Below are 19,601 nucleotides of genomic sequence, written 5' to 3' on the forward strand. Positions count from 1 at the left end.
CATGTCAGTGCCCTGTGGGAGGGAACTGGATTATTTATAGGAAAGTCACAGAACACAGTGAGAGCATACAGTAATGTGCAAAAGTCTTAGGCAGTTTATAAATATATTTTTGCTCAGAAGAAGATATAAAATCAGTTTCACACCAACATGAATATTATTTAAGTATTTTCTTTGCCTGCCTAAGATGTTTGTACAGTACTAGATATCCATTTTTATGTTTATGTAATTGTATAAATATAATAATATATATATTTTTAAATATATGTTAATGCTTTTAAATGTTTCTACTGAATGATAGCATTGGGGTTCAAATGCACAGAATAAATCTTTTGTGCTGCGTTAAATGTCAAGGACCAGTAACCAGTTGTGAACCAGTTGGTCAGCAGGTCTGAAACCAGGCCTGGTCTTAAACCAAGGTAGCGTCTCGTTAACTGACGACGGACACTAATGAGAGCAGCAAGTCTTTGTGCTTTTCCCCAGGCCAGGCATCAAATGGCTGGAAATGGTTAATCCACAGTCAAAGAGGTGAAATATTTTTTTGACGTTTGGCCCTGTCATCGGAAGATGGAGGTTGCTAAGACAACCGGGGTATGTGGGTGGGTGGGGGGGTGACAAGTTGTTCAAGAGGGTCACAGGAAGCTTCCTGTGAATGGAGCATGGGGGTCGCTATTAACTCGTAACTGCAGGGGCTCGGGGCAGGCGGAGTTAGCGAGAGAGCAGAGTGCCCGCAGTAAAGTGGGGGGGGGGGAGCGTTGTGTGTGTGCGTGTGTCAGCGTGTGTGTCCGTGCATGTGTCACTGGAGTTTACTGCACCGAAGAGCGCAGACTGCAGGATTACGGCCCCCGTAATGGGAGAGGGGGGAGTGTGTTTCAGGGTTTAACATTCGGCTCAGTCAGCCATGGTCAGAGGACCACAGGCAGGGACTTAGCAGGGAAACCTACATAAAGATGGTCCATCACTTTTAAAACATTACAGACACTATATATACTTTAAAAATCCTGACACAGAATTATTAAAAAAAGGAATTATTTGCCTAATGGTGGCTCACTGGTTATAAGTGTGTTGCTGCTCTATAAGTGTGGAGATAGCATGATCTATGTCACATGGGGCTCCGAAGATAACTTACATTCTAAATAATCTCTAAACACTGCGCTCCAGACCCCCCCCCCCCCCCCCCCCATAACTCTGATTAAAAATTTATGGAATATTTGCCTATTATAATTAGCCAAATGTCAGTGCAGTAGTTTCTTTATTTCCTGTGTTTTAAAAGGTTGAGAGGTTCAATAGTCATCTGAGGCCTCGATCTAGCTTTATAAGGAGCTTTCCGTGAGCAATGAGCTGAAGTCACGGGCTCGATGGACATCACACAAGCTATGATAGTGTCCAGTGATTGGGGCGCCGATGTCCGTCACACCACCTTCAAGTTCTCCCTCTGTGAATGTGGACACAGAACCCGCCCCTGCTGGGTTCTGATAGGACAGGAGGCACAGGCTCATTACAGGTGCAGGCAGCTCATTTCAGTCTCTGCTGCTAAGAGTAATTACTTTAATAATATGCCACTTTGATAAGACAGCATAATGAGGGACTTTGTCTTAATATGTTTAATTACAGCAATATTTAAATTTCACTTTGTATAATGCGCTCATTTATTTTATTTAAGAATGAAGTTTTTCTTTAAGAATTATGAGAGTATTTATGGAATCGAAATCCACATGATGGTATTTTTTGCGATAAGCCAGGCTGAGATGGAAATAGAGAGAAATTGTTTGTATCGCATTATTGCTCAAACAGGACGAAAGCAATTAAAGTAGAATATAGAAAAATATACTTAATTTTCACTATGAGTCTGGGTGGGTGGGGCACATTTGGTATATTTCCAGGAGCACTTTGATGCACAGGTTTACCCATGCTAACGTCCAGGGGCCTCAGACAACCATGCTAATGTGTCTCAGTGTCATTCATTTCTAGGTCATCTTCAGTGTCTTACACAAGCGTTAGGGTTTGAGTCTCTACCCCCGTTTCTCATTGTTTGGAGTTTGCATCTTCTCTCTGTGGTGTATCGATGTTTCCTCCAGATTCTCCAGTTCACCCCACGGTCCAAAAACATGTTAAGGTGAATCGGAGTTGCCAAATTGTCCTGTGTGTGTGTGCACTCTGATAGGTTGGCACCCCATCCTGGGTTATTCGCTGTCTTGTGCTTGTAAGGACAAGATGCATATAGAAAGTGGATCGATGACAATAGTACACAAGTATCGTAATTTTGAAGCATTTGAAGGTTTCGGCTAATGGTTCTCATTTCCGGCTTTCTGCAGGAGGTGAAGTATTTCCAGTTCCCTGGGGAATTGCTGATGAGGATGTTGAAGATGCTCATTCTCCCACTCGTCGTTTCTAGGTGAGCTCACTGTTTATTATATGCTCCGGTCCGCACAACCAGGGGAAAATGTCCTTTGTGTCTCCACTACAGTAAAATTAGGGTTAATAAGAGCAGAAACCTATGATGGCATTATTCCCTACACCTGCACCCATAGGTTCCGGGATAGACTATGGATAAATGGATGGATGGATGGATGGATGGATGGATGGATGGATGGATGGATGGATGGATGGATGGATGGATGGATGGATGGATGGATGGATGGAAGAGCAGATATTTAACACATTTCACTTCTTGTTGTGGCTGAAATTGTAGCAGATTAAAGCAAAGCTTTTCTTGTTTCTTGTTTGCTTTATCTATTCCATTATATTATTCATTCCACCCCCCCCCCCCACCACTAGCACTTAGGTCAAGTAAACAGATATTTTGTTGAACAGAGCCCCTCTCACCTAGACCCTTTTCTTGTCGACCTCCCCCAGTAATATTCTTAATCATAACATAATTCCCGTATTTGGATCTAGAGTCTCTTTCTCAGTGCAAGCTTGTAGCACCCAAAGTAAACAACATGTGCTTGTCCGGCCTTATCTGGCTGAAATGTACAAAATATCCAGCACCTCCAGAATTCCGGACCTTTTGAAAAACCGCTGGACTGTCACAAAGGAGATAATAGCTTGCGCAGAAGATAACGGCTAATTCATGTGCGTTTTATTTGAAATAACAACAAAAAGTACAACAGGAATTGCACTTAGGGTTGCCATTAATGTCCTTCACTACAGAGCTTCCAAATGTATCTGAAGCTAATGAATGTCTGTGTGAAAAAGAGGCTCGTCAATCTCATTTGTGGGCTACGGCAGGGTGTTCCTTAAACATCAGCTCGTTTTCTGGTTGTAATACAAAACCCAGTGTGATGTCTGGGCAGCCAGATGAAAATTACTGCTATCTATTCTTCGTCTTCTGTGAATTAAGAGGCTAAATAATTTCCAAAAGAGAGGCAATGCATTTAAAAAGCTCAAAGAAATAACTAGTAAATAATCGATCCCTCACACTGAACCTTTTGCTCAAACCAATTAAACCATGACGATGTGTCCAAAGCTCTTTCTGTAATGGGTTTCTTTGGATTATCTGTAGTATACAGAATTACACATAACTTATGTATGTTATTCTTATCTGCACATGTGTTTTACTGATTTTTTAAATCAGTAAAACATAGTGATGCCTACAATTTAAAAACAGCAGATGCATGTGCAGTACTGTGTAAGAGTCTTAGGCAGCCAAAGAAATACTTTTGGCTGTTTATCTTGGTAGTATGTGTATAAGTGTGTATAAAAAAAGGGAAAAAAAACAATTGAACATTACAACCAATACAAATTAACAGTAACACGATTAAAAATTAACAAGAATTTTGTCTGCTCTCCAAAGAGTTGTCATCTTGTTGGATAGTTAGACAAACTCCGCTTCGGTTCCTAAAACTCTCCTCAGGGGCACCTCAGCCATTCTAGGTATTCATTAAATTTCTCCAGCAGTTCTCTTAATTAATTAACTTCATTTGGTGAAACATTCAGTGGAATATTGATTAGCCAAACAAGGTCTGCTAGTGGTCCAGTCATAAAACACATGAGTGCATTGGTGCATTGGAGGGCTGCTGCAAATACCGTGGTGATTTTAGGAGCATCAGATTCACGTGGACAGAGCAAATTACACAGCATTACACCAACCTGAAGATCATTTACATGATTTTCTGTGACTGCTTAAGACTTTTGCACAGTACTGTATGTAAATGTACCTCAGCGCATATTTGTTAGCGGTATACAGGTCACTGGTTAGCTCTGTTCAAACCAGAGTTAAAATTAGAAAATATTTGCAGTGTTCCTTACTAAACCAGGGTCAATCAATATGAATCTTTAACCAAAGATCTTTTACAGATTTACTATTTTTGTTTTTGTGATACGTTTGTAGGGCTAATATTTTTATTTTTCTTCAAAAGAATGAATACAATAAGTCCTATTTAGTCAGGACAACTGTATGTAGAATGTGAAAGGCAAGTAAAGGCGAAACGTTTCAACCAGCCTGCAATGTAGTGACAAAAGTCACCAAAGAATCTAGTCACAAAGGTTACAGTAAACTGCCCTGTAGGATCAGCCCGATGTCCTGACGGGGAGTTCACTGCGATAGTTAGGCCACAGCAGTCAGAACTGCAGAGGAACAGCAGCTGTTGCTTAAATAGCTGCGTATGGACCTATGACCCACTGCAGAGGCCTTTAAGCCAAACCATGGGCCGGCCGCCAAGCGTCTGACCCAGATCCTGCAGCGCAAGTTCAGGAAGCTTGACAGGAAGTAGCGGAATCCAGTGCAAGACAAGTCTGCCTGGAATCTGAGCCTGCTTCACATTGCTGAAGTCGTGAGCTGTTAGTGCCGTGAATTTTATTAACATATGTAAACAAACATATTAAAAGGTCTACTCACTAATCACTGATATGTTTTTAAGCACTGATTGTACGTGATTTACAGCTGCATTGCCTGTACAAGTGGTGATGTGTCAACAGAGTCTAATCTCAAGAGCCACATAAGAAATTTAGTTACAATATTTAGTCTTCCATCCTCCCTGGGATACCTGGGTCTTGGGCCCTGCACTGCCTGGGATACCCAGGCCTCGTTTAATCTACCTAATGGCATCAGTAGAATTAAATGGCAATCTGCATATGGACCTACTGTATATAGGCCTGGCTTTTCACCATAACCTGAGGGATGTTTGTGGACAAGGAAGAGAACATGGCATGGAAGGAAGCCAACCATGGGATCCTTTAGCTAACAGATGGATCTATTATCCAACAGAAGGATCAATCAGCCAACAATGGGATCTATTAGCCAACAATGGGATCTATTAGCCAGCAGGAGGATCTATTAGCCAACAGAGGGATCTATTAACCGACAGTGGGATGGATGATTTAGCCAACAGTGGATCATTTCTGGGGTCTTTCAGTTTCATTTTATGTGTATTTCATTGTTACTGAATGCGTGGTGAAGGATACACTCATGGCTTACATTCTCCTTCGTTAATAAGACACCATGAATGCAGGACAGATATTTCAGAACTGGGTCCTTATCAATGCCCAGGCATGACTATTGCCATGATATACAACACTGTGCAAAAGTCTTTGGTAGTCGAAGGAAATGTTTAGAGCTATTTATCTGGGCTGTAAGTATATATTGGTTCAGAACAAAAACACTTTTTAACATTAGAGCATATGCAAATTAAAAGTAACACAATAAAAACGAATAAAAATCTGTCCTGTTCGCCCAAAAGTCACCGATAGCCTGTTGGACGGCGAGATGATCACTGCTTCAGGTCCCAAACCTCTCCTCAGCGGCACCCCCGCCATCCTGTGTATTTATTACATTTCACCTCCAGCTCCCTTAATTAATTAACTTAATTAGTTAAAAAGAATATTGACCAGCTATACAAGGTGTGCTAGAGATCGGGTCAAAAGATATATTGGTGTGTTGTTTGGTAGTGACTTTCCGAGAAGCTGCCTGAGCTGACACACTTTGACAGACATAATATCATCGTTTTACAGCAACACAGAATACAGTTAAACATCATTTTCTATGCCTAACCCTTTTGCACAGTACTGTATAGTTATTGCCAAGTATGAAGATGACCTGTTTGCATTTATAAAAGTTTCATTTGCTGCGCTGAGCAGAACAAAGACAGGCAGAAGCTTAAAAAAGGACACCTAACATTTTCTAATCTGTCACATTTCCCTAAGCAAATAAACAATCGGATGCAGTTATATAACTGGATTCTTACTTAAACTGTTTTACTGAAGAACTATTTTGTTTAAATCTGCCATTGATTCTTTACAAGGTAAATGGTTTGTTTTTAACCAGAGACACTTAGTTTCATTGCAGGTAATTAATACTCATAAATCAATTTGCATTAAATATTTAAGATGCCTATTGGAACGCTCCGGTTATTTTTCTAGCATGCACAGTTTCATCCACACAGTTTTTAGGGTCAGCCCGCAGAATCCAGGCGCGAGGCGTGGCCTTCACATACCTACGTAAGCATGGGTCGTGATTGGCTGAGACAGATGGACACTCCAATCAGAGTTCACATGATGTCCTTTCCTCTGCGTTGCCCTGGAAACATTTCAATTGAGTTAAAGCCAGATTAAGCTGGGGTTCGGCAATTTCTAAATGAATCCAGCCATATGTGACGAAGCTGAGCTCTGGCATCATGCTGAGCAGAGAGGGATTATCTGGGTGCTTCTGAGGTTCTGATCTGGGAACAGGGCTGAGTGACGTATTTATATTTACATATTTATATTCTGTTTATTACTGATTCTTGCATTACGACCAAGATGGAAATTTTATCTCGGTGTATAACTTATGGATCCTGTATCTGAAGCTGGTAATTCAGATTCTTTGACTTGGACGTGATACTTTAAGGTCCAAGGTGCTGATGCTTTGTAATCTTTTTATTATTCGGCGGTTTGGTTTTTGATTCGTTATTTTCAAACCTGAATGCGAAGGAAGTATCTGGCACATTCTAACAGAAACTTTCTTAGATATTTTGATAACTGGCAGCCCGGACTGCTGGGGGGGGTCTCCCAAATCGTGTTTTTGTAGGATGTCACTCTTCATTGTCCTTTGATACAATGTGATTCGCTGTCCTACACCCCCTGGTTTACAGGTGTCCCCCTGCTATTGCCCTCCATTGGCAGAATTGCTGAGCATTTACCGCATGGGATTTGAAACGTTACAGAATATTTATGAGGATGATAAAACATTGAAACTAGCCGAAAATCCTGAGACCTGAGTGCTGTCCCTCACATATGCTGACAGGCTGTTGCACACTAGGAAACCTGTGGATTTTTGGTTATGTGAGGAATTTTCCTAACATCTGCACTCAAATAGGCAGGAGCTTAAACCTGAAGACATTGCAGAGGCATTAAAAGAGGTGCTAGAGGGTCATATTTACCCAATCAAGTTCCAATTCCTGCTGCTGCTGTAAGGTAGACAGTTTAAGATTAAAGTACCCAGGTCATGTAGGGTTGTAATCAAAGGGCTGAAGCCTATTTTATATTTTATCTCATGCTTGAGTCATTTTCAAAAATTTCTTGGGGACTTTTAGTCACTGTGACACCAGCAAAATACCACCAAACTCACATTTTTTCACACTTTTTGCTGATTGCATTTAAAAAACTAACTCATTCACACACCAGTAGCTTTAGTCTGGGTTTGATTTCTAATTATTGTAGATTATAGAAGTTTGCCTGAAGCGCAGGGTCATTTGCCACTTTTTTAAGCAGCACAGCCAGCCCTGCATTGCTAATCGGGTGACTGAGACTGGCCTGTGTGATCTTGCTTTTAGTCAGTCCTAGTTGACTCTGAATGTTATTTACAGAGAGCGATGACTTTTGCTCAGTACACAGTCATCATCATTACCCTTTTACAGTAGGTAGGTAGGGTTTACGGCATTGTTTGCTTAGAGTTTAGTTTGTGTGTGACTTGCTCCAATGTTTGGGTCAGAGTTTTGATGACATCATAACCAGCGTCGCAGTTTTGGGTGCCAGTTTTGGGTGGGAGGTCTCGGAGGGACATGGATACTCTAAAAAATTCAGGGGACCCAGTACTTGACACGAGTCCTTGAATACATTAAATTATATATGAAATGGGGGCAGCGTGTGGCTCTGTGGGCCAAGACTGTGTGCTTGTAATCAGAAGGTTGCAGGTTCAAACCCAGCCTCAGCCTGTGGGTCCTTGAGCAAGGCCCTTAACCCCCAGCTCCCTGGGCACCACTACAAGTGGCAGACAACTTCCTCTATGAAAAAAGAGCAAGTTGAGGAAGGTGTAAAGACAATTTCCCTACAGGGATCAATAAAGTATCAATTATTATTATTATTATTATTAAATTTGGCAGGGGTGGGGAGGGGGGCGAGGTGACATTTTATCAGGGGGTCCGCAATTTCCAGGTATGCCTCTGGGTGCCAGTGTCTTGGTTCCGGGTCCATGGTTCTGGGTGATCGGCGCCCTGTCTGGAGCCTCTGGTCCTGGTTAGCCGGCAGCATCTCCCCGGTCTCGATGAGACGGACGTGAACAGCCTCCAGCAGAAGGCGCCTTGTTTCAGATCCGCTGTGCTTCAGCCTTGCTCGCCATTTCCACGGTGCTCCTTCACGCTTCTGCTCTTTGTGCACCTCGTCCCGAAGCCACACAGCCAGGTCAGCCAGCCCAAGGCCTGTTCAGTACCTGCTTACAGCAGGTGCCACCCGATGGTCTCAGGACCCAGAGGACACAAAACCCGATGCTATGGATGGATGACCCAGTTTGGGCTGCTCTGGTCTGGCCTGGACTCTGATTGTGAAATATAACAAATGTATTTACTGTGAGTCCTTGTCTGACAAGTCATCTACGTTTGACTTCTTAAGCATTGGACTGATTAACGCCCCGTTACACTGATCCAGGACCAGTTACCTAAAGCTACTTTTTAAGGATGGGTCCTATTAAATAATTTGTTGGGCTACCAGTACAGTACATGTAGTGGGCATTGTGTTCTGAGTTTTTTTTTTTTATTATTATTATTCTAGGGGCCGGCATGGTGGTGCAGTAGTTAGCACTGTTGCCTCACACCTCTGGGACCTGGGTTCGAGTCTCCGTCTGGGTCACATGTATGTGGAGTTTGCATGTTCTCCCCATGTCGTCGTGGGGTTTCCTCCGGGTACTCCAGTTTCCCCCCACAGTCCAAAAACATGCTGAAGCTAATTGGACTTGCTAAATTGCCCGTAGGTATGCATGTGATAGTGAATGGTGTGTGAATGTGTCCTGCTATGGGCTGGCCCCCCATCCTGGGTTGTTCCCTGCCTTGTGCCCATTGCTTCCCGGATAGGCTCCGGACCCCCCGCGACCTAGTAGGATAAGCAGTTTGGAAAATGGATGGATGGATGGATGGATTATTATTCTAATCTGTTGCTTTAAGAGTTAAGACAGTCAGAATTTCAGTAAGTTTAATATTTAGTGACTGAGATTGAAATATAGTCTATAAATTGTCCCTGCAAAAGCGAGAAGACACTGTTTCTGACAGCCACTTACATTAGTCTGTGTATTACGTCCATTCCCCGCTTATTAGTAATTATAGCAGGCTGAACATAGAGAGAACTCTCTTGTTGCATCAGACTGTGCGGCGGTTTTTTAAGATTAGCATGCTTACTGAAGGTAAATGTTATATTGATAATGCAAGGGCGTAGGTTTGGTTTCAACATCGGTACGGACTAGGGATTGTAATATTCACCAATTCGCATCGGTGCCCTGGCATAAAAGTTAACGATTCAACTGCCCCAGTTAAAAAAGGCCGCACCGGATGCAATTTGGGATGAACTCAGGATGCATCGTTTTTAAAACCTTTGCATCAGTTAAATTCAATTTATTAATGCGGAAGAGTCATTTATTTTTATTAATTTCATATTATTTATTTATCTCACAGCTGGTGTTATTTATGTTTTGGGGGGTCATTATGCTTACAGACCGCAGGAGGGCTTTGGCATTTATCACGTACTTGCTTCTGTTTGTAAATTGTCGCGCCGAAATAACGGTTTCTTTTGTGTCTTTGTTTGGGGGATCAAACAAACGACTTTTACGCATAATAAAACTGAGTGATCTCTATGTTCATATGCTGAGCCATGTTTGGTAATGAGCCGGGGGGGAGTTAATTTGGTTCGTTGAAAAGATTTCGATTAAATGTAATGTGTTTAGTGATTTTCAAAATTATGCACATATCTCAAGTGCCTGTTATGGTTAAATCGATTAGCAGCGAGCGCAAATAAGCATAACTAAGTAACTGGTTTTATTTGTCCATATTTTATGAAACCAGCACTGGAAAGTTTTTGACAGAAAGCTTGGGATTATCGTAACTTGCGCGCGAGAACAAGCTCTTCTTTTGTGTTTGTGAAGGGAGAAGAATCGTTCTTATGTTTTTGGGAAAGGGGAGAAGTCTTTAATACAGTCGAAAGTTATTTTTTAAAAAGATTTAAAGCCCAAGTCTTGCCCGAGGTGTGTTCGGCGATGCATGGTATCCTGTCGAACTGTGCTGCATCGCGATAGGGGTGAATCGTGTCTTATCGCAATAGTAATTGCTTTATATGTATCTTCAATGTATGGGATTGTTGACAATCCATCGAGATGTGTATCACATCACCTCAGAGAAGGGGATTACCAAATCAGCCCTGAATCCCGTCCATCCATCCAAACCGCTTATCCTACTGGGTCGCGGAGGGTCCGAAGCCTATCCCAGAAGCAATGGGCATGAGGCAGGGAACAACCCAGGATGGGGGGCCAGCCCATCGCAGGGCACACTCACACACCATTCACTCTCACATGCGTACCTATGGGCAATTTAGCAACTCCAATTAGCCTCAGCATGTTTTTGGACTGTGGGGGGAAACCAGAGTACCCGGAGGAAATCCCACGACGACACGGGGAGAACATGCAAACTCCGCACACATGTGACCCAGGCGGAGACTCGAACCCAGGTCCCAGAGGTGTGAGGCAACAGTGCTAACCACTGCACCACCATGCCGCCCCGTCCTGAATCCCCTGCCCCTTGAAGACACATGGTGCTCCCACAATATTGGTACGGACACATCCATACCGTCCATAACAAAATCTGGTGTTAATTAAAGAAGCCCTACTGTTGAGGTGCCATACCGTAATGGTGCATCTTGCAATTGTCTAGTCGTTCATTCTGAACCTGCTCTTCAATTTCAAGCGTGAGGTTTTGCTGGGAGAAGATGTTTCACTGACTGAAGGTGTTTTTATCTCCCCAGCTTGATGTCAGGACTGGCGGCCCTGGACGCTAAGTGCTCCAGTCGCTTGGGCCTCATCACCATCTCGTACTACCTGTGGACCACCTTTGTGGCGGTGGTGGTGGGGATCGTCATGGTGTCCGTCATCCACCCGGGCGGTGCGGCGCAGAAGGAAGACTCGGAGGACAGCGGCAAGCCCATCATGAGCTCTGCGGACGCGCTGCTCGACCTCATCCGGTACGCCGCTCCGCAGAACCCGTCTCCGGAGCTCAACAGGTCCGAAAACAAGCTTAGCGCAACTTGTTTCGTATGATGCGGTATCACAGCGGTGGGGTCAGGAAACCGAGCCAAGCTTGTCATAAAAATCAGATTTGTAAAACTGAAAGATACCTAGAAAATCTAGTTCACTGACAAAATATACAAACACTATTATACAACGTGCTCAGCGCCGGGATCATCATTTGTCTGATGCAGAGTAATTTGCACCAGAGAGAAGGGTTACAATGTTTTGTGCATTCCCTAGGATTTTAACCCCCAACCTTTGCATTGTTACACAGCAATCTACTTATAGAACTGCATGAGTTAGTTGTGAGTTGAATCCCGCCTCCATCCTGTTTGGTTATAGAACTTGCATGTCTTCCATCTCATGCAAGTTTCCTCCTGCAGTCAGATAATATATGATGGAGCAATGCAGCCTCTGTGGTGCTATCCAGTGTGCAGCACAGCCTTGTGCTCTGTGCTACGTAGAAAGGTTGCATCGTAGGGCTACGAGAATGATTCCTGGTCTTAGAGGAATGTCTTATGAGGTTAGCTGAGCTGAATCTGTTTAGCCTCAAGCAAAGGAGATTAAGGGGGGACATGATCCAGGTATATAAGATTCTAACGGGTCTGGATGCTGTTCAGCCAAATGGCTGTTTCAGTATTAGTTTAAATACTAGAACTCGTGATCATAAGTGGAAATTAGCGGGAGAACATTTTAAACTGGATTTGAGAAAACACTTCTTTACACAGTATGCAGTTAGAGTATGGAATAGTCTTCCTGCTAGTGTAGCGCAAGCTAAAACCCTGGGTTCCTTTAAATCAGAGCTAGATAAGATTTTAACAACTCTGAGCTGTTAGTTAAGTTCTCCCCAAACGAGCTTGATGGGTCGAATGGCCTCCTCTCGTCTGTAGATCTCTTATGTTTTTACTTTGGATGAGCTTCAGGCCCCCAGACCAGAATAAGCAGTTAGAAGACAGATGGGTGGATGTTATGTAAAATGTCCCATGTAATGCATTTCCGTTTCAAATAAGTGATACGTTCATATCTACTTTCCTGTCACATGGTCAGACATACCAGCTTCCTTTCCCCGCCAAACATTCCGGAATGTTTTCACTGCTCTTTCCCATTTTATCGATGAATGATGACTGAGTTGCTTGGAGGAGAGATGTACCGTGGGTAAAGGCTAGAGTACGCACTCCTCTGCCGACACCACTGCTGCAGTGGTTACGGGGCTCTGAGCAGTGTCGAAATTACATGCGAATTGTCCTTATTACAGAGGAATGTCCTCACATTCTTACGGGTGTGATACTCTTTGCCGTATATCATTGCTTTTGAAGTTGCTATGAGACGCAAGCAATGTTTTCATTAGTCACCAAGGCTAATGACTGGATGCTTATATAAAAAGGATATTATGGGATATTAACTGCAGACAGAGTCCAGTGTCAAATGATTTCAGTGTTGATACAAACCACACCTTATGTGTGACGATTGGCAGGAAAGCATAAGATGAACTTTATCGAAGCCAGTACATACAGCAGCGACGTACTTAAGATCCGATATCAGTGGAATAATTAATCCCAAAAACCATCTAAACTACTAAAATGTGCAAAGTATTTGTCATAGTTTAACAGCAGTGATATGAACTAACACAGACTGTCCCCGATTTACGATTGGGTTCCGTTCCAACAGAGCGGTTGTAAGTGGAAATGGACGGAAGTCAGAATAGGATAATTGCATTTTGGGTGTGAGAATGAGCCTGGAGATGTGAGTGAGGCTGGGATGGGGGCGCTGCTGTACAGTACAGGACTGTCCTGCGGCTGCTATTGCTCGGAGCGCAGCACGCTCTAGGCAGAGTACTGTAGCCAGGCGTATGACTGCCGGAAATTATTCATTTTAAGAGGTTGTAAGTACAGGTAAAGTTTATACTTTCATTGGGTTTAGCGGTATTTTGTAGGTTACACATATATATAGCAACGCATAACGCTGTAACACATAAGTGTTCCGTGTAAGAAAACCTACTTACGCATTACTCGAGCGACTATAGCATATTTGTTGTAAATACTTAAAATCGAAATAACAAGTGGTTTCTACTGATATAGTTGAATTATTCACAATGAATGATTAATTTGTATGAGCAAAAACTACTCAGCCAGCACATTTTGAATATGCTCGGTTGTTCAATCGTCCTATATGCTGTTTCTCTGTACACAGGAAGACACAAATATTTTGTAGTTTCTAAGTTGGCCCCGGTTTTTAATTGGTACACCTAATTAATTTCCAAAAGCATCACGGGTTACTCCTGAGGTTTGAGCTATAATAAATGACGGTATGATCCTACAGAGGGCGCCATTCACACTGCCAGTGTAGGTCTACTTAAACTTTCACTTGTATGGGATGTAGTTGGTTCCAGCGGAGTGCAGATGCAGACTGCAATGGCAGCTGGTGGTTACTGTGGGGTCTCCCGGGGACAAGGGTGAGCAAAATGCACATTGCAGCGGCGCCTCAGCCATCAGCTCTGATGAAGCACAATTTTAAACGCTGCTATCTACAGCGATTTTACTGCTTTCAGCAAAACACTAGAAACAGAGAATATGAGGGCCTTGGGACTGATGCAGTCGCCCCGGTTCAGATCCAGCTATTTCCTTTTTTATTACAAGATTGTATAACAGATTACATTGTCTACGTAATCCTCGTTCACGTTCCCGTATGCTGTTGCTACGCAACAATCCACAGTTGAGCAAAGATCTTGCTTAAAGGTCAAAACATTTCCATTCACTGATGTTCAGATACATTTGGTCTCTGTAAAAGCAGGTTATTTTTTCAGTACCCTCTCCTGTAAGAAACAGTCACCGCAGAATCGTTAAGTTTTATAGCAGTAGGGAGTAGGATCAACACCCAGCATGTTTTGTCTTATGCCAGTTAATACCTTTCATCATTGCGATATTTAATACTCATCTGATGTCAGCTGCCGTCAATGAAATAGATTATGATAACATTAAGAAAGTTTAATTTGTAGTTTTTCAAAGTCCGCTGCTTCAGCAGACGTGCCCAGCAGGCAATTACGGAAAACTTAATATGAAGCGGAGAAAATAGCTGAATCTAAATGTTCACTGTTAAACTGGCGTGTTGGACACAGCGATTGGCTCCAAAATTCATTACATGAGTCATGCTTTGGTGGATCTGAATACAAGCTTAGCTATGGTCATGTGGGCGCTAGGTCCCGACCCAAGAGAGAAGGGGATGAAGCATTCAGGATGAGGACTAAGGTCATTTCAAAGGTTTATTAGCTAGGAAACCAAAAAAACAAGAATATAGAGCATTGAGCTGTAGTTTGAGCTGAAGAGACTCAGAAACTGGGAAATGGAGACATGGGACTTAAATAAGCCACCCCACCAGCTGGGGATAATCGTGGATTAATTTACTGATGACATCACTACTGTTACTCCACAGTGGAAGGTCAACACTGACCTGATACATACAGTGCCAGTCCAAAGTCAGGCCACGTCTACTGAAAATCATGTTTTTCAGCAGATTAATGACCCTGAGCATACTTCGATGTTATATGGTATTTTGTGAACAAGGTAAGAGATGGAGTGCTGTGACAGATGACCTGGTCCCCCACCCCCCACCACCTCCTAAACCCTATAGAGCGGGTTTTGGAGCAAAGAGTAAGAGGAAGGTAGCTACCTTGGGCCCAGAACGTGTAGAAACTCCTTCAGGACTGTTGGAGAAGCGTTCCAGGTGGCTACATCTGGAAGCTGGTTGAAGGAACGGCAAGAGTCTGCACTGCTGTCATCGAAGCAGAAGGGGGCTGTTTTGAGCAGTCAAATTTTGGAAGTTTTTGAGATGTTGAAACTTCTCTTGGTTGTGGCAATATTTGATATATATCACTTCATTACCTTGAGGCCTTTATCTGTTTGCGATATTATCGTATAGCAGTAGGGAGTAGGACCTGCTTAACTGGTGAATAACACAGCAAAATAGAGAGAAATTAAAAATAGTTGTGTCCAGACTTTTGACTGTGACTTTGTGAAAAGGGAAGCATTAGTATTGCATAGTAACGTTGTTTCCATGCCCACATTTTACTACTGGATCCTATAACCCTGGTCATATTTCCTCTGTTCATCTGATCTGTATTAAACCTTCTGCTGATGCTGCCATGCACTTTCAACAACAGTTACCAGTTTCTTGTTTTCTTGGTATGGAGGGTAGTGGTAGAGGGCAAGCTTTTTGTGTATAAAGTCTTGGGTTCGATCCCCAACATCTGCATTATGAAATGAATGCTTTTCTTTCAGCTTTGATTGTTGGAGATGGTTAGGCTGCCGTGCCTGTCATCAGAAGGTTGCCGGTTCAAATCCCACGGTCGGCAGAGTGATATCGGCGTTGGGCTGTTGAGCAAGGCCTTGAACCCTTAACTGCTCCAGGGACAGTATGAGCCTGCTTTCTCAGAAACGTATGTCTCTTTGTAAGTGTCTGCTAAAAAAATTAAATGTAAATGTGGCCACCTGGATACCCTCCCCTATATTCCCTTCTTCGCTTGGATGACAAGGGCTCTGCTTGTGTCCTGAATGTCACATGCTTGAATCCAGTGGCTGGCAGAGAGATCATACTTTGAACGAGGCCCTTAACTCCAAAAACTGCTGAACAGATGGCTCAGCCAGATGACCCCCCAAGCTCTCTTCTCACCTGTGTGTCTCTTCGGAGAGCAACGTGGGATTCCTGAAAATTTAATTTCTTTGCGTGTGTTGCTTGCACTGACAATAAAGGCGTGCTCTTTTATAGCTAAACTCCAGATTCAGATGTGTCTGTTCACTGGCGATACTGCGGACATCAAGGCTGACAGCTTACAGGGTAGCCGTAGCATATAAGAAGGTTTAAATATGATGTTTGTGAAAAATCAGAGGCAATTTGAAGAGGACCGAGGGCGTAAATGGGTTTTTATTTTGTATTTTGGCATTATGTAAGTGCTGTTTTCTTGCACTAATGGAATAAACTTTACAGCAGTAGAGTTTACTCTGCATCATCAGCGATATTAATTATTCCATAAATGAGAGAGAACAGCACTCCGGACTGACCATGTAATTTTAATTCTGCTCCTTTTTTTTTAAACACGATGGTGAGTGTTTTCCATTAAATTTAGTGGTTGAACAGCCTTCTGCACCTACTTGAATTTGAACTTTTTCAAGTGCCATAAAGCATTGGTTAGAGGCTGACGCTTTTGAAAATTCAATTCCATTTTCAGTTTTCAAACATTTAACTCCTATGTTTAAACAATCTGGAAAACAAAATGTTTTCCTTTGAATGAGAAGTTGTGGAGAATACCTGCAGTTAGCTGCTCATCCTCTATCAAAACTACAGTTATAGAAATTATGAAACTAATTACGAAAACAGTGAGGTATTAAACTTTTTTCAAACTCTTAAAGCTAGACCAGCTCAACTTGAACTCTTCTAACCATTAGACGAAGCCGGAACAGCAGTAGGAAACCAATGCAGGCTGATGGGGATCCAGCAAAACCAACACACACAGAACCAGGGCAGGAATCAGACCCAAAGCTCTCTAACTGTGAGGTCACACTGCAGACCTCTGAAGCTCCATGCCACCTGTCGATGGAGACCATGTGTCAGAAGATGAAGCTGAATCCTGCAGGAGCCTTCCTGAATGAGATGGCCGGCTAGACCAAGTGCCCCACTAAGTTTGTGGCGATGTATTGATGAAGTCATCACTCCCTTCACTTCCACCAGACCTGAACACTAAGAGCAATTTTCAGGCTGGAGGGAGGTGTGTCACTAAGGAGGTAGGAAGTTCAAGACCATTATTGTTCGACTGCTATCCCTGGAATCATCACATCAGCATGTGGTGTGTTCGGTGGCATGGAAAGGAGTTTGGTGGGGGGGAGACCAAATTTTGCTCCAGCAACAAGGGGGGGGGGGGGGGGGATGCAATGTAAATCACAATGGGCACCCATGTAATAGTCGCATCCTGAATGCATGAGATATGACAGATTTTAAAAAATTTTCATCATGTAAAATATTACTAACACACTTAAAAAATAACTAATACATATGGTAAAATGAGTTTGTCTCATGTAGGACTACTGTGTTTGTTAGGTATGTTTCATGCCCGCGTACTGCATGTGCGGCAAATTGGTCTCAGTAGCCGGTCTCATAGGTTTATAATGAAAGATAAGAAACGCTCTGTTAATCTTTTCTGTATCATGACAGAAATGTGTTAAATGGCAAAAGGCGCCGTTGTGAACAGCAATTGCAAAACCCAAAAATGCTGTAATGTGATTGTTTTTTTCCAAGTATTGTTTGGTCCTGCATAGATATCCGTTGATGTGAGGATGAGCTCCTCTATTTCTGACTTGGCATGTTTGACCGAGGGGAGAAGCTGTCGCATCACTGACACCTTACAGATGATCCCTCATCCGCTAAAGGAGCCCCACAGTCTGGACCACCTGCTTCTGTAATTGGCGCTGCATTGATCTGCTCTGACAATGCTTTGCTATAGTTTCAGCATCATCCAGAAGCCCCCCCAAAAAAAAAAAAAAAAAAGTAAATCAGCAATACTAGGAAGGGCTGGGAGGACTGAAGGAAAACAGTGACAGAGTGACAGTGACAATGGTAAATTAAAGTCCAATGTTAATTTTTTGAGAACACTTTTACATCTACAGTGTAGCATGGCAGGGTAGTGGAATTCCCCAGTGAAACCCCTGCAGAACATTTCCATGTATCTGTTTAGCAGATGCTTTGGTCCAAAGCAATATATGACTGAGGAAAGTCCAGGGTCAGGTAGCAGGGTCCCCAGAGCAGTTGGGGTTAAGGGCCAAACTCAAGGGCCCAACCGTGATATAATTACTCTGCCAGCCCCGGGATTAAACCCCTGCCATGGCCAGAGGTCCATAATCTGCTGAACTGTACCCCTTTGAGAGTCATATAAATCCAGATGTGTGAACGGCTGGAACTGCGCACTGGGTAAAACGCTAAATTTGCCAACTCCATTCTTCTGGAGTTGTTGCCAAGATTTTTACTGTGTTCTACCTTCCCCATTAGCCTTCACAATGAAACAAATACAATAATTAAACAGAAAGGGCAAAGCAAACGAAATAATGTAAGTTACGCAACTTGAAGTCCTTCAAGTAGTTTAATAGGGCAGCTACAATGCACAATAAAATAAAAGCTGTTACATAACTATTGGTTCCCTGATTTGTCCAAATAGCTTTTTGGAGGCAAGTAGAAGGGAATTTAAAATGGCACAAAACAGACAAAAGTCATCAAGGTTCGATCTGCGATTAAAAGAAAGCCGGAGGAGATTTTCATCACAGCTGATCGCCGCAGTGCAGCGCACCTTGAATAGCTCAAAGACGTTTTGATAGGCTAGTGAATTTCTCAGCACATGCAAACATGCCTGCATTCTTTCCAGCGAGGAACCTTAACATTTAACTTCCCTTTACTTCGGTTTAACAAGACAATCTGCGGAAATTGATTTGCTGAGGCTTCCTTTTGAAAGCTTGCCTTTCCTCACTTTAAACTATAGCCTATTTAAGTTCTTTTTCGTGTTTGTCTTTTTTTCACCTTGTCTGCCACTCTTGCGGATTAAAGCAGTAAACAAAAAATGATAATACTTGGAAATTTTTGATCTTTTTCGCTTCACAATAGGCCCGTTCAGGACAACGTCCAAGATCGCTGACTGGTTTCGGTTCATAAACAGGACGCTTGCCTCCTTAGCGATCACTGTGACTGAATTATTACTACGTAATCACGACAAAGGAAGAATGGTCACATCTGGGTTTTAGGACAGGGAGCTGTCATTTTTTGTGGTGATGTGTATCTCATTTGGCACTTTTAGAGGTATCCAGTTATACCGGCATGCAAAATCATAAATAATCATCATGTAAATACATTAATCGTGACAAAATATATACAGCAAAAGGCTGAAAAACAACAATGATATTTGAAGGATTACGGAATCCACAGCTACAAACGCAGAGGGAAGTGAGATTTGGCACAAACGGAGCTCATGTTTCCACGTGATTTCCGAGGTTTTACGTCGGTTGAATGAGGCACTGGACTGCAGCAGCAATTTGTAAATATCGTGTGCAAATGCCATTTTATTCTGCAGCCAGTGCATCTGGAAGCTCTTCTGGCACAGAATGAGGTCTGAATG

At 42.8% G+C, this 19,601-nt stretch overlaps 2 protein-coding genes across 4 annotated transcripts in view; both read left to right on the top strand.

Moving 5' to 3' along the window:
* Nucleotides 1-19,601, top strand: part of tmco1 (transmembrane and coiled-coil domains 1) — a 153,132-nt gene that overhangs the window by 66,865 nt on the left and 66,666 nt on the right. The window lies entirely within an intron of this gene.
* Nucleotides 2,049-19,601, top strand: part of slc1a7b (solute carrier family 1 member 7b) — a 29,063-nt gene continuing 11,510 nt past the window's right edge. Inside the window, exons 1-3 of one of the 3 annotated variants that reach the window (XM_048976662.1) lie at nucleotides 2,049-2,113; nucleotides 2,313-2,392; nucleotides 11,194-11,409. In XM_048976662.1, coding sequence (XP_048832619.1) covers nucleotides 2,063-2,113; nucleotides 2,313-2,392; nucleotides 11,194-11,409 — 347 coding nt within the window. In that variant the 5' untranslated portion in view covers nucleotides 2,049-2,062. Of the gene's footprint in view, nucleotides 2,114-2,312; nucleotides 2,393-9,521; nucleotides 9,587-10,662; nucleotides 11,001-11,193; nucleotides 11,410-19,601 lie in introns of those variants that run through there. The other 2 variants (XM_048976664.1, XM_048976663.1) reach the window with 2 other exon arrangements.

This window comes from Brienomyrus brachyistius, chromosome 15 (genome assembly GCF_023856365.1).
Source record: "Brienomyrus brachyistius isolate T26 chromosome 15, BBRACH_0.4, whole genome shotgun sequence".
Classification (NCBI taxonomy): domain Eukaryota; kingdom Metazoa; phylum Chordata; class Actinopteri; order Osteoglossiformes; family Mormyridae; genus Brienomyrus; species Brienomyrus brachyistius.